Below are 15,385 nucleotides of genomic sequence, written 5' to 3'. Positions count from 1 at the left end.
TACATGTGGAATAGAGGAAAGAGTCATTAAGAGATTTAGAAAGTTTTAAAGATACATTTACATCAAGTTATTTTTGTGTAATAATTTTGTATAAAGACATAAAAGAGATCTTTTAAGATCTATAAACATGACCTACAAAAAAGATATCTTAACACATATTCTCATATTTTTTAAACGCTGAAAACTCTAAAAGCCAACAAGCAAAAGGACAAACATATACAAGATAGGCCAAGCATCTCATGACACAAATTATCATAATGAAGCCATTCTTTGTAAGTTCTAATGTATCATCCCTTCCCCCCCAAAATATTTGTGCCATTATAACATGACAATAAACTGAGTGCAAAGCACAGGATGAAATAAGCACACTGCTAACAAGTCCAGAACTGATGACGTGTCACAGTAATGAGAGATTCAATGTGTTAGTCATGCATTCAATAAAGAAGAGATAGTTCTGGCAATAGTAGAAATTTAAGCCTCTATTAGCCTTTAAAAGTCATGGAGCAAGCCCAAGACAACTGCATTTGTGGATATTTTACAACAACAGAAATATGATTTTGTTAAACCACATATACCTTTTATAATTTACCAGAAGATCTTATTTCTGAGGCACCAACAGTCACACTTAAATATAAAACATAACATTGAGTGTTTTGTTGTTCTTATGTATTTTATAAGAGCTGAATAGTAGAGAAGGAAAAAAATAACTGAATTACATAATTTTAATTTCAATCAAACAGCAGAATCAAGCAGTCGCTTACACTGCCATCCCTAAACTAAATTTTATCATACAAATGCAATGCTTCTAAAAGAAATAAATAAATCCTCTGCTAGACAAACACAAAAAATCACTAGATGAAGTTAGTCTCACTTTCATATTCATTAACTATATCCTCTGTTGAAATGAAATATTTAATTAAATGAGTATTAGATAAAAAAGCTAACCAGGCTTACATAAAGTTAACTCTTACCCTCCACACTTTATACTTCTAAAATAAGGCAAGTGGAGTGTTTTTTATATGTACACGTAAAAAGCAAATTCTTTCTTAGATGTTTCCAAGAATTTCCCTCTGATTGAGAAATTGAACAAGTAGGTTTACCGCAAAATCCCCAAATACAATGAAACAGAAATACAGTAGTTCCCTCATCCATGCTTTCAGTTACCGGCGGCGACAATGATCCTGAAAATAGGTGAGCACAGTACAATAAGATATTTTGAGAGAGACAGACCACATTCACATAACCTTTATTACAGTATATTGTTACAGTTCTATTTGATTATCACTTGCTATTAATTTCTAACTGTGCCTAATTTATAAATTAAACTCTATATCATTGGTATATATGCATAGGAAAAAAACACATTATATATAGGGTCAGGTTCTAGCTGTGGTTTCAAGCATCCACAGGGGCTCTTGGAACATATGCCCACAGATAAAGGGGGGGATACAGTATTCTCCTTCCTTCTACATTCTAGCACTTCTTGTCTTGTTAAAAGTATCACAGCTAATCACTTTACCAAAGTACGTGAAGAAACTGATGAAAGCCAGAGAAGACCTGGCAAATCTCATTCCGCCCCTTCCTGACCCACAAAACCCGAAAGCACTAGCTTTGCTAAACTGATAATACTCTATAAATTGGTAATTTATAGTTTGATAAATCGATAATACTGTTTCAAAAGGAGATATGGAGCAAAACCAAAAATGTACATGAGATTGGTGGTTTAATTTTTTTGGGGGTAGTTTTGCTGAGGCATCTGTACCAACTTCACTCACTTTATGTGACTTAGAACTCTGTTAGTTTTTACTAGGCTCTACACCACATTCCTTAAAAAGTTTCTAAAAAAAATAGGGAAAAAGTTATCTCTTACTAAATTTGCTATTGTAACATCTAGAATATTTTATTGGTATTAAACAAATACCTGTAAAAACTATTAACTGCCACTCCTCCCCCTGGACCTAATGGTCAAATATTTTACTAAAAGACTGACCCATTTACTGATTTAAAAAATATTTACATACTGTAGCTTATAATAGCCTTCAGTAATATTGTAAATTTAAAGAGAAAGGAAAGAGTGATAGGGGTTAAAAAGCAAATAGCTGACATCATCCAAAGAATTAAAACAGGAAATTTAGTAACAGCATTAAAATGTAGTTTTTCTTGTTAGTTAATGAAAACAATGAACAGTCATGGGCAGCCTGGAAATAACTCAAGTTTGTCTGAACTCCACAATTAGTGTTCTGAACAGTTAAATCTAAAAAACAGAAGAGCGTCAATTTAAATGTTTCCGTTTGTTTACAGGATACATCAGAGCCAACCATGACATTGACACTTAACATAGGTAGACTCAGTGCAGAGTAGATATTTCAAATAACACTGATTTTGTGTGTGTGTGTTGCTGTTTTAACATCTGAGTGCTTACTAAGTGCCAACTAATGTTCTAAGCACCTCACAGGTGGCAACTCATTTGATCCTTACTACGCTCTCATGAGGTAGGTACTGTATTTCCTCCATTTTACAAAAGAGAAAACTGAGGCACAAAGAGGTTAAATTGCTCACAGTCACATAGCTCCTTAAGGGTGGACCCTGAATTCAAACTGAGCAGTCAGACGCCAGAGCATGCCTTTCTACCCACTGGGCTGTTTGGGGCTCGACTGGCATCTATTTAGAAATATAACTCAGAAAAAGGTCCAATCACAGGCAATTTCACATGTTCGAGGCCGACATTCCTAGCTTTCTTTGCTTCTGTGTAACACACAGACACTACTGAAGCTTCTATTGAGTAGAAAAAAGGATCAGTTGGTTACTAGATGACAAACGGAGACTCTGGCTTTCAAGTCACTTTCCCTTCAAATGTGGTCAGTGTTCTTGAATATATTAAGGGGAAAAAAAGTGATCAAGTCTACTCGTCCAGGATAGTAATTATAGATACAAGCAATGAAAAGTCAGCATGTCAAAAAATGCAATAAAGCTAACAAAGTTATATACTGATGTTAGTATAAAATTTTACTGCAAAGAAGCTAAGAATAAATTTTTAAAAATCATCAGAATTTCTGCTCACCCTGAATTTCCACAGTCCCACACCTACACCTATGGAAGCGATTATTACAACACCAGCAACAATTCCTTGAGGGGGAAAAATATGGTAACATGGTTAATAGAAATATGAGCAATTACATATTTCATTACATTAGTGTAGTTTCATATGATATACTTATTGGTTATGAAGTTAAAGAAAAAATAGGAGACATGAATTGCTTTATATGTACGGCTTCCTTATGTCACAAGTTTGACAATAACACTGCATGTCATTTGTCCTGTTTTCTTTGAAAGAAAAAGAAATGAAGTATTTAAAGAGTGACAATGGTGAAATATAAATTTTTTGACAGGTTTGAGAGGATTCTAAAGTGTTTTGACCCAACCATGCTCAATTTTAAATATTCTGATCATTGATCATTCAAATCTGATGACGGAATTATATCATTTTAGAGCAGAAGGTATCGTCAAGTTCACTCTCATTTTGTAGATGAGTAAACTAAGTCTCAGAAAGATGGAAGCTACATGTGTGGTGAATGGGAGGCCATTTACTTAGCTCATAGCAGAGATAACAGATACGTAGGCATTTCCCCATCATAGAAAAGATGCCTGTACTATTATCATCTGAGATGTAGAAGGCAAAATATGTTTATTTTGCCTACAGAATATGCTTCTCAGTGTTGAGTCGATTGTATTAAGAGATGAAATTTCATTTAGGAAAGCGATATTTACTTTTAAGCTTAAAAGCCCTATTTTGAGCCAAACAACAGCAAATAATTGGTCAAATACATTGGTCAACATCAAATCATTTTCACAGTTTGCTTTATATTCTTTCGTCTTATAACCACCCATTTGTCCTCTTCTCTTACCATCCTCATTCTCCCTTTCCTTCCCCAACATCTCCCACCCCCACAAATGACTCTGGACTCTACCCCTTTGATCTGTACTACAAAGGAAATTATAGGTGACACTGGCAAAGCAACCAAAGCTAATGTTACTAATGAGTATATAATTGTCTAATTTGAGTTGGGCCATCTCTCAGCCTGTCACTAGGATGACAATCTTTCAATGTTTTAAAGTACCTGCTACTAGAGAAACTAGTCATCTGTCTCTATTTACTGCTTACTAGCTCTCTGACCTTGGGCAAGTTACTAGTATTGTAAAACCCCCGTGTTTTTAGCTGAAAGTGGGGTATAATTGCTACATTATGGGATTGTTGTGAGCAGTAAATAAAATAATACGTACAAAAATCTCAGTGTTACAGTATTTGACGCAGAACAAATATGAAAATGTTACCCAAATAAAAGAGCATTCTTATTCTTTGGTGTGGCCAGAGGAAATGATAAAATTGTCAGAAATCCACCTTAGGAAAATAATAGTGACTATATGCCATAACTCCTTTAAGCTAGTATTTATTCAATTTTTACCACTGTGCTAGGAGTTTTCATATTCACTATCACATGAAGCTTCAAAAACTTTAAATACGAATTACAATGTCTATCTCATAAATGAGAAAACTGGGACTCAGAGATTAAATTAATCAGTTGGCTTGAGTAATTACTAAATGAAAAGAAAACAGAATTCAAACCAAGGTTTAACTGGTTTAACTCTAAAGGACAAACTGTCTTCTATATGGTATAGTCTCAAAAACAACAGCAGCAACAGCAACAAAAACCATAAAGCACTTATTCTCAGTGGGTGTTATACGCGAAGGTGAAAAAAATTTTACTTTTTAAAATGTATCAAGTACAGAGACATATGTGGTACATAAACAAATTACAGTACATGTGTGTCGGGGGAAGGGAGGATTAAGAAAAAGTATCTAAAAAGGTCCTTGGGGAAGAAAGGGCAAGAATGAAAAAAGAAACTGAGCAACACTCAAACAGAGCCAGTGGAAGAACACCTTTAAAATTCACAGCACAAGGCTCAGTTATAAGGCAAACTAGGAAGTTCTCTCAAGATTAGTTTCTCTCTCTCAGCAGAATTAAATGGGGGAAAAAATCAAATACTTCCGAAGTTCGAAGATCATGTGTATCAGTGACTTATATTGCAGTGTAATGACTAAAACAATTTTCTTGCAGTAGTTAACTTACCTTTAAAGTGAGAAATGTAACCTGATTCACACAATAAATTAACCAAATAAAGATAATTTTCAGATTTGCATCTTACAAGTATAAGATCACAAAACAATGTTGCCATATGTCTGATATAAGAAGGAAAGAGCTCCTTTTATTTTTAGCACAAGCTGGAATTATAAGGAACACCAACCAGAGTTTTCCTGAAAGTCACAAAGACTTCAAGAATTTCAAAGAAAAAAAAATAAGTACTTCAAAGCTTCACTGAATGCCACTGAGCAGATGAGACAATGCTCATGTATTAAACTCATCACTTTTGTGAGCATTAAATCATTAAAACATAAAGTTTTCATTTAGAATATGGATATTTCTACTTAAAATATAGAATGAGCAAAGTGAATTCCAACTGTTGGAATCCTTCAAGATAAATCTTTTAACTTACAAAAGGTTCACTCGAAGTGTAAAATAACCATAATAAATAATAATGGTAATAACAGTAATACTGTTATTATTGTTTTCAGTTATATCATCTCTTGGCTAATTCATGTATGCATAAGATGGAGGACCTCAGCTTATAAGAATGTATTTTAAAAATATGCATTTTTATAAAAGTGTATTTTCTACTGGACACTACTTATCACTATGCCAGTTTAGCTATATTGCTCCTTAAAAAACATTTCTCTTGCCATCTTCTTTAAGAGTTCATTAATCTTCTTAATCCATAACATTAAATATTATATTTATGGACAAAAAACTGAACCAAATCCTAGAAGAAATTACAAAACAGATATGTTTTTGGCCTCATGTCTACAGCAACAGAATTTTTTTAAAGATAACTTCGCTTCGAATAGCTAACGAAGACTGGAAAAGGAGGAAGATGTAATCAAAGGTAGCACTCTGTCTTGGGATAGGACAGAAATCTGGAAATGGTCAAGGAGTAGTTTATGATTAATTATAAAATACTTGATAAAAACTGTATTGATAACTGTTTCTTTCTTGCGGTCCTTTAGCCCCTAGAATGATGCACAGAGACAACGGGCACGCAGTAATGACTAAGTGGTCAAATGATGTGAAGTTGTCCTAAAATTACCTTGGAACAGGAACATAATTGGGGATACCTAGGAACTTATCAAGAGCCTAATGGTGTCCACAAAACACGCTGATGAAAAATATTTACCTGTTTTCCCCTAGGTACCATAAATACTGCATTTTGATAGTTTTCCCAAGATAGTTAAGAGATGGGCCCAGCCTAGCCCCATCCTCCTTGTACCCAAGCATACTATCCAGGGGACTGGGGATCACCCAGCCCAGTCTACGACTACTGGCACCTAGGTTGGGCCCACTAAATCTGCCACTATCATCCCACCTGGCACCCATCCATGTGTACTACCTTTGTACTTGGGGACCGGCCTGCTCAGCCCATCACAGCCAACGTGGAACACATGAGTCCTAGAGGGTTTTCCCACCTCTGCTATTGCCATTGCCCAGGCCATGGCTGCTGCCCAGTGGCCCAAGAAGCTGTCGAACCACTCAACCACTGCTGCCATTACTGGTACCCAAGCAAGCCACTTGGAGGCACAAGAATAGGCCTGCTAACACCAGTGCCGGCGTACACTGCTCTGGGATGCAATGACAGGCACGTGCAGCTCACTACTGCCACCACTGAGGCTTGAAGACTGGCCCACCTGGCATCGCAGATTCTAGCAAAACTTCACCACAGCCTCCACTAATAACCACACCCTAAGCCACCAAGAAAATCACAGACACCACTGATGCTATTTATAGCCGAAGATCATACAGTGACTACACTACTGCATGCGCCCAGAATCAAAGCCAAAATGCCATATCCAGTCAACACCACACATGTATCTTCAGGAAAAAGTCCTCCCTTAAGAAGACAAATGGAAAAAACTGGAAAAAGTGACTGTTACGCCAACTGTGCCCATATCAACTTAAGGACACAGGAAACAGGAAAAGCAAGGAAATGACACACCAAGGGAACATAATAATTCTCCAGTGATCCCTATCAAAATGAAATTTAAAAATCCCTGGAAAAAGAATTCAAAATATTTATATTAAAGAAGCTCAGCGAGATACAACACAATACTGAAAAATACAAGGAAATCAGAAGAACAATTCAGGGTATGAACGATGAATTTACCAAAGACATCATCAAAAACAATCAATCAGAAATTCTGGAACTAAAGAATTTATTGAATGAAATACAAAATACATTCAAAAACTTCGACAATAGATTAGATGAAGCAAAAGAAATAATTTTAGAACTTGAAGATGGGTTTTTGAAATAACCCAGTAAAATAAGAATAAAGAGAAAAGAATAAAAAAGAATGAGCAAAACCTAAGTGACATATCGGACACCATAAAACAACCCAATATATAAATTTTCAGAGTCTCAGAAGGTAAAGAGAAAATTAAAGGGTTAGAAAACCTATTTAACAAAATAATATATAAAAACTTCCCAAGTCTAGTAAAAGACTTAGAAACCTAGATATAGGAGGCTCCGGGATCCCAAATAGATACAATTTACAAAGGTCTTCTCCATGGTACATGAGTCAAAATGTCAAACATCAAAGACAAAGAGGGAATTCTACAAACGGCAAGGGAAAAGCATCCAGTCATTTTAAAGGAACCCCCAACAGACAAACAGTGAATTTCTCACCAGAAACTTTACAAGCCAGCAGAGAATGGAATGATACATTCAAAGTGCTGAAAGAAATAGACTGCCATTCAAGGATACTATACTCAGAAAAGTTACCCTTCATAAATATAGGAGAAATAAAGTCTTTACCAGACAAGCAAAAGCTGAGCCAACTCATTATCACTACTCCAGGCCTACAAGAAATGCTTAAGGGAGTCCTACACCTGAAAAAGAAAGATACCTGCAATCATGAAAACATGGAAGTATTAAAACCACTGGTAAAGCAAACAAAGAAACAAGGAAAAGACTCAAATGTTACCATAACAGAAAACAACCAAAACAGAAGTATAAACAATCAGAGAGAAAGAAAGAAACAACCAGAAATCAATTAATAAAATGACAGGAATAAGCCTTCACATATCAATAATAACCTTGAATATAAACAGATTAAACTTTCCACTTAAAAGAAATAAACTGGCTGAATGGATAAAAGATAAAAATGACCCAACTATATGCTGCCTGTAAGAAACTCCACTTAAGGACATATACAGATTGAAAGTTAAGAGACAGAAAACATTCCTCAAGCAAAAGGAAACCAAAAGCGAGTAGGAATAGCTATCCTTATATCAGATATAACAGACTTTAAGTCAAAAACAGCAAAAAGAAATAAACAATGTTATTATATAATGATAAAGGGATCAATTCAGCAAGAGGATGTAACAATTTCAAACATATATGCACCCAACACCAGAGCACCCAAATATATAAAGCAAATATTATCAGATTAATGGAAGAGATAAACTCTACTACAATAACAGACCTCAACACCCCACTGTCAGCATTAGGCAGATCATTTACACAGAAAATTAACACAGAAACCTTGGATTTACACTGAACATTAAACCAAATAGACCCAACAGACATTTACAGAACATTTCATCTAACAGTTACAGAATACACATTCTTCTTATCACCACATGGAACATTCTTCAGGATAAAACATATGTTGGAACACAAAACAAATCTTAACAAATTTTAAAAAATTTAAATCATGTCAAATATCTTCTTAGACCATAATGGAATAAAGCTAGAAGTCAATAATAAAAAGAGGAACTTTGGAAACTGTACAATACATGGGAATTAAATAATATACTCCCGAATGACTGTTAGGTCAAGGAAGAAATTAAGGAGGAAATGAAAAAATTTCTTAAAACAAATGAAGATGAAAACACAATATATCAAAACCTAAGCAATACAGCAAAAGGAGTTCTAAGAGGAAAACTTATAGCAATAAATTCCTGTATCAAAAAACTAGAAAGATTCCAAATGCACACTCTAACAATGCACCTCAAGGAACTCGAAAAGGAGAAACAAACCAAGCTAAAATTAAGGAAAAAGATAATAAAGATCAGAGCAGAATTAAAAGAAATAGAGACTAAAAAAACAAACAAAAAAAAGATAGGAACGAGAAAACAAAATGTTGATTTTATTAAAAGATAAACAAAATCAATAAACCACTTGCTAGACAAACCAAGAAAAAAGTAAAAGCCCAAATAAACAAAATCAGAAATAAAAGACATTACAACTAATACCACAGAAATACAAAAGATCATCACAGACTACTATGAACAATTATATACTTAGAACCTGGAAAACCTAGAGAAAAGGGATAAATTCCTGTATGCACAGAATCTCCAAAGACTGAAATCAGAAGAAACAGAAAACCTAATCATTTATGCATAATGATATTGAATCAGCAATGAAATGTCCCCCAATAAAGACCAGACTAGATGGCTTTACTGCTGAATTCTACAAAACTTTCAACAAAGAATTAACACCAATTTCCCTCAAACTATTTCAAAAATTTAAGAGGAGGGAATTCTCCCAAGCACATTCTACGAGGCCAGCAGTACCGGAAATGATATGTCTGATACTGTCTTCACAATAACCCAGTGGGGGCTGGAGGAAGTGGTATCCATGAGTTGATGATTGTTGAATTAGGGTGGGTACACAGGGATTCACTGTACTGTGTTTCTTACCTGTATGATGTTTAAAGTTTTCCATAATAGTAAGTTTAAAAATACATAAATAAATGGCAGGAGAAATTAAAAAAAAGAAGACATTATTCTCTTCCAGAAATACGGATTGTTGATCCCACAATGATAACAATCACTGCCTGAGAGCCGAACTTACCAGCTATAAGTAAGGAAGAATCTACAGAAAAAGAAGGGGGAAAACAAAGAATTACAAAAATAAAAATTTTAAAAAGTCATTGATTTGCTTAGCAATTTAATATAACATCAATAAGCTACACTTGAAATCTCCAAAGCAACTCAAATTTCCGTAAATCAAAGAATTGTAAATAAATTTATGAAAATAACTACACATTATCTTAATCAAATAAAAACACCAGCGTCTGTATCTGTTCAACAGAATCAACATTATAAACATAAATTATAATAAAGAGTTACGGAATGCCAAAACAAACACCATCTAAATTTGGTTGTATGACTTGATTGCAAGAAAGAAGTTTCAAAAGCTTAAATAGTCAATAACTGCAGATTCAATCCTACTACCAAGAAACTGTAAGAAACCCAAGTCCCTTTCAGCAGACTATCAAAACTCAAAATTACCATATCATCTTATTATTTATATCTTTCAATGATTATGGATGAGGCACTATAAAATAAACTTCACTTTCAAATAAGCACATTCATAATAAATAAGCTGCTCTCAAGTGAGGTGAATAAATTTTCTTAGAACAGGCAATATTACACAGCAGAAAAAGCACAGGATGTGGAGTCGACCAATATGTGTTTAAATTTCCCAATTAACTATGCACTGGATGTGAACTGTGCAAGTTACTCTCTAAGCCTCTAATTATTCATCTATAAAATGAAACTAAATATACTTATTTTGCAAGGTTGTTGTAGGGACTAGTGTCAACAAATAGACGGTACAGGGTATATGCCACTATAGTACATACCCAATAAGTGGTAACTACTATAATGTCTCAAAAAATGCTAAATATGCTATATTATATTGTGCCCTGACAGAATAAATTAATTTTATATAAGAGCAAAATTTGATATACTTATTATAGTTACTATATATTTGTATTATTTTATTATATAATTATATTTATTATATTTTTATCATACTAATTGACTCATTAGGTTTAAATCTGTTAAATTATCTTGTACTTTTCACAGAAAGACCTATTTCAATAATTAGGTCTACAACAAATTTATATAAAGTGAAATTTATTTCTCCTTGCCTTGCCTTATTAAAATTTGGATATATACAATCCAAAAATTTTAGACCCAGAGATGTCATAAAATTTTAAGAGGTCAAAACTCCATATAAGGGTTAAAGTTAGTGAACTAAATCTAAATGAATCAATATGAACCACAAAACCAATGTTGAGTGCTAAAAATTAGATGATGAAACACATGATAGACTGTTTATGTAAATTATAAAGAATATAAAACAATATTATAAACTACTTATGGATACATACATGTAGTATGAGAATGAAAACATAGATAGGTAAGTAAGCTCACCAGCCTCAGGGCAGTAATTGTCTTAGTGGGAAAAATTGGGGGTAGGGAAAGGTACAAGGGAACTTTAACAATAATATCTGTAATGCTTAAATTCTTAAAAATATGTAGGTAATGGCAAAATAGGCTTCAAGATAACACCTATAGGAAATCCTTAAAAAATATGGTTATAAAGTATAAAAATATAGTTAAAAAACTATTTGACACCACTGGAAAGTGCCCCAAAGCAAGCAGGAATTGAAGTTCCCCTTTTAAAGAGGGAACTAAACGGGGTGTGTAGGCAGGGTTTCGACATGCACACATGCAGTGAAGGGCCCTCCCTAGGCCACGTGGTGCGGGTAGCAGAGAGCCCCAGTCTCCAGCTGGCAAGGTCACAGGATGGAGCTCAGGCCTGACAGAGCATCTGGAGAATAAGGGGGCAAATCTGAGGGGTTGGTAATGCTATATTTCTTGACATTTGTGGTAGTTAACACAAATAGTTGCTTTAGAAAAGTCACTGAACCGTACATTTATTTTTTAGGCAGTTTTCTACTTATGTGTTGACTTCAATTTAAAAGTTAAAACAATTTAAAAAAAATTATCTCCTGGCTCAGTCCTGTTGATTATTTTCTAAGAAAGATAAAATAACAAATAGTCTCCATTAGAGCAAGAATGTCTATAAAAATGGTTCTATATTAGGCAAGTCATGAGGCAAGAAGTCATACTGCTGGCCTGAAGCAGCATCGATTAGTAAGACACGTTTCTCTCATTCATTTAGCAGGTATTCTGAAGCCTAACGCATACTTTACTTTCACAAAATTGTCATTTGTAGAGCCTTGTAATAACACAAATTATTTGAAAGAATTGCTGTATTTTCAATTGCTTAGAACATACTGCTGAGATGCTTTACCGAATTAGCAACTTCAGGGAATCTGCAGAGATCCCTTAACATGCTCTGAGGGATGGGTCTCTGTCAACGAACCAGACACCCAGGACTCAGCCTCAAGGATGGTACATATTTGGATCTTCAAAGAGGTCTTGACAAATTCAATGACTCCCTAACACTAGTATAGAAAACAATTTCTCCATCAACCTTAATTTGATACTGTTTTTCAGTGGGGCCACAATCTTTTTCTCTGTTATTGTAAATGATTTCTTTTTAAGGATTTTCCCTAGCACAATCTAAGTCTGCCTCGGAAGAAAGTCAAAAGCATTAGTATGAAAAACCCTGGCTACAAGAAACAGAGACTATTTAATTTTACGAACTTGGTCAAGTTCATATTTCCACCACAGCAAATGAGATCCACACTCAGGAAACCTGAACAGTGTCAACTGACCTGAAGGGATCATTCCTTCTTTTGGTATACTTGTTGCATGAGAACGCGTGGTTGTCCTGGAAAGAAGTTCACCCTGGGTTGCTGTAATATGAACAGAAGTGAATCTTTGTATAATCTGGAGACCCTTAGTCACTGGGACATGTACAATGGTAGACTTTTGTGCTGCTGGAAGACTCTGTGTAAGTGAACCCTTTGCTGTGGTGAATCTGTGGGCTGTTGGTGTGGCCAGTGTAGCAGAAGCATCAGTCATGATGGGATTCTGAGCTGCTGGTAGAGCCTTTGTAGATAGGGTATTTGATGTGAGAGATGTCTGGGTTGTTGCTGGGGCCTTTGTGGCGGAATTATTTGCTGTGGTAGGTCTCTGAGGAGTTTGTGAGGCTCCGGTAGCTGGAACATTTACTGTGGTGGGTCTCTGAGGAGTTGGTGTAACTCCTGTAGCTGAAACATTTACTGTGGTACTTTTCTGAGGAGTTGGTGTGACTCCTGTAGCTGGAACGTTTACTGTGGTGGGTTTCTGAGGAGTTGGTGTGACTCCTGTAGCTGGAACATTTACTGTGGTAGGTTTCTGAGGAGGCGGTGAGACTCCTGTAGCTGGAACGTTTACTATGGTGGGTTTCTGAGGAGTTGGTCTAACTCCTGTAGCTGGAACGTGTTCTGTGGTACGTTTCTGAGGAGTTGGTGAAACTCCTATAGCTGGAACGTGTACTGTGGTATGTTTCTGAGGAGTTGGTATAACTCCTGTAGCTGGAACATGTACTGTGGTACGTTTCTGAGGAGTTGGTGAGACTCCTGTAACTGGAACGTTTACCGTGGTGCGTTTTTGAAGAATTAATGGGGCTTCTGTACCTCGAGCTTTTGAGGGTTTCCAAGAAGTTGCTGTGAGTTTTGTACTTTGAACTGTGGTGGGTTTGTGAGAAGTTGGTGTACCTGGAACATTTGCAGTGGTAGGTTTAGAAACTGGTGGGGACGTGGCAGGTGGAGATCTTCCTGTGGAGAAAAAATGTTGAAAAAAAATTAGCTAAATATTGCTGTCCAACTTAAGATTTTTTAGCCATTGCTTGCTCTATGGCTATTGTCTTTCCCTCTGCATAAATACCTAGATATGACTTTTAAGAAGCCAAGTCTTACTGCATATTTCCCAAGGAGCTGAAATGCTACATTGCTTTTCATTTGATATAAATTATACCTATAGGTGACTAAAGCAGAGTTATGTCGAAGTAGTACTGAGGTTCTTAAGCTGTTTTCTTGAGAAAAAAGGAAACCAAAGTTGGAGTCAGAGGATCTTATTCTGTGCCACATCTCTCCTTCTTTTCTCTTCCAAATTGCCTGCGTTCGCTCGTGCCGAGACCAACGAAAAACAGGATGCAATCATTGGACCAACAGAGATAATCACAGCATAGTTACTTTTCCCACTGCTTTCAGGACATGTTAGTGAGCTTGAGAGCTTGTTGTGTTGTACTCCTTTTTAAAAGTAATACGTCAGTCGGAATAAAAATCACTCCCTTTTCTCCTGTGCTAGTTCTCAACTTTACATATGTTAGGTTAGATCCTCTTTAGATTTCAGGTTAGATAACCATTAATGTCAAACTTCCATTAAGAACATATTCTGAGAATAACAAATCTACTGACACAGCACTGTTCCAGTCTTCAGAGCCAGTTCGTCTTTGGGTCGCTGATACAAGGTCTGTTAAGGCAGTTATTAAGCAGTGCTGAACCCTAGTTTCACCACCTCCTAGTGACCTTGCGCAAGTTCTCTAATCCCTCTAAACTTTACTTTTCTCATCTGTAAAATGAGGATGAAAACAGGGCAGATAGCATAGCATTATTGTAAGGTTTAAGGAAATAATTTAGTAAGTTTTTCACAGTGTCTGTCCCTGAAGCCACAGGTTGTACCATCCAGTACTCCTGCTGCCAGTCCCATCACACACATCGCGCCCTCGTTTATGTACACACGCCGATGGCACATGTCATTTGTTTCTGCTTCCTCACCTGTCTCACAGGATGCTGTAAGGAATAACTCCAGTAAAACACCTACCAGGTAACGTGGCACTTAGCAGGCACTCAAAACAAGATAGATATTCTTACTAGGGAAAGTGAAGTTTTTGTATGGACTTTTCATTCTAAGGCCCTCATATATTCTTTGTTCTACCAAGTTAGTTCTCATTTTTGATCCAGAGAATTTATATACTACCATAGAGTTTAAATTTAGACCTCAGTGAATGGTCAAATTTGGTAAGTGTCCCATGTGTACTTGAACCTTGCCTTCTGTCATTCTGAGGTTCAGTGCTCTTATATGTAATTCATTTAATTGTTGCACAGACCTTCTATGTTCTTAGTAAAGTTTAGTTGCTTGTTCTATTAGCTATTGAGATACATGTGGAATTCTCCAACTATGAATGAGAATTTGTCTATTTTTCTTTCTGTTCATTTTTGATACATATAGATTGAAGCTATTTTATCAAGTGTATACAGATTTTAGCTTGTGATATCTTCCTGTTTGGGTTGGCCACGTTATCATTGTAAACTGTTTAAGGTCAAAATATACATTGACATTAATATAACTGCACAAGTTTATTTTGGGGGGTAATGTATGCATGAGGTATTTCTCCATTCTTTACTTTCGACTATTCTGTATTCTTATAATCAAACTGTGTCTCTTGTAAATAGTAAATATGCTTTCTTTTTAAATCTAGTATGACAGTCTTAGTCGAATTACACTTGATACAATTACTGATACAG

General features: G+C 35.5%; 1 protein-coding gene across 2 annotated transcripts in view; it reads right to left on the bottom strand.

Annotated features, from left to right (window-relative positions):
* Nucleotides 1–15,385, bottom strand: part of CD55 (CD55 molecule, decay accelerating factor for complement (Cromer blood group)) — a 29,844-nt gene that overhangs the window by 791 nt on the left and 13,668 nt on the right. Inside the window, exons 7-11 of one of the 2 annotated variants that reach the window (XM_012638841.1) lie at nt 13,574–13,633; nt 12,647–12,727; nt 9,964–9,984; nt 3,062–3,126; nt 750–1,181 (exon numbers count right to left, since the gene is read on the bottom strand). In XM_012638841.1, coding sequence (XP_012494295.1) covers nt 1,161–1,181; nt 3,062–3,126; nt 9,964–9,984; nt 12,647–12,727; nt 13,574–13,633 — 248 coding nt within the window. In that variant the 3' untranslated portion in view covers nt 750–1,160. Of the gene's footprint in view, nt 1–749; nt 1,182–3,061; nt 3,127–9,963; nt 9,985–12,646; nt 12,728–13,573; nt 13,634–15,385 lie in introns of those variants that run through there. The other variant, XM_012638842.1, reaches the window with a different exon arrangement.

The sequence above is a fragment of the Propithecus coquereli genome, unplaced genomic scaffold (genome assembly GCF_000956105.1).
Source record: "Propithecus coquereli isolate 6110/MARCELLA unplaced genomic scaffold, Pcoq_1.0 Scaffold135, whole genome shotgun sequence".
Classification (NCBI taxonomy): domain Eukaryota; kingdom Metazoa; phylum Chordata; class Mammalia; order Primates; family Indriidae; genus Propithecus; species Propithecus coquereli.
The sequence above is the reverse complement of the archived record's forward strand: the minus strand, read 5'-3'. Positions and strand labels throughout refer to the sequence as shown.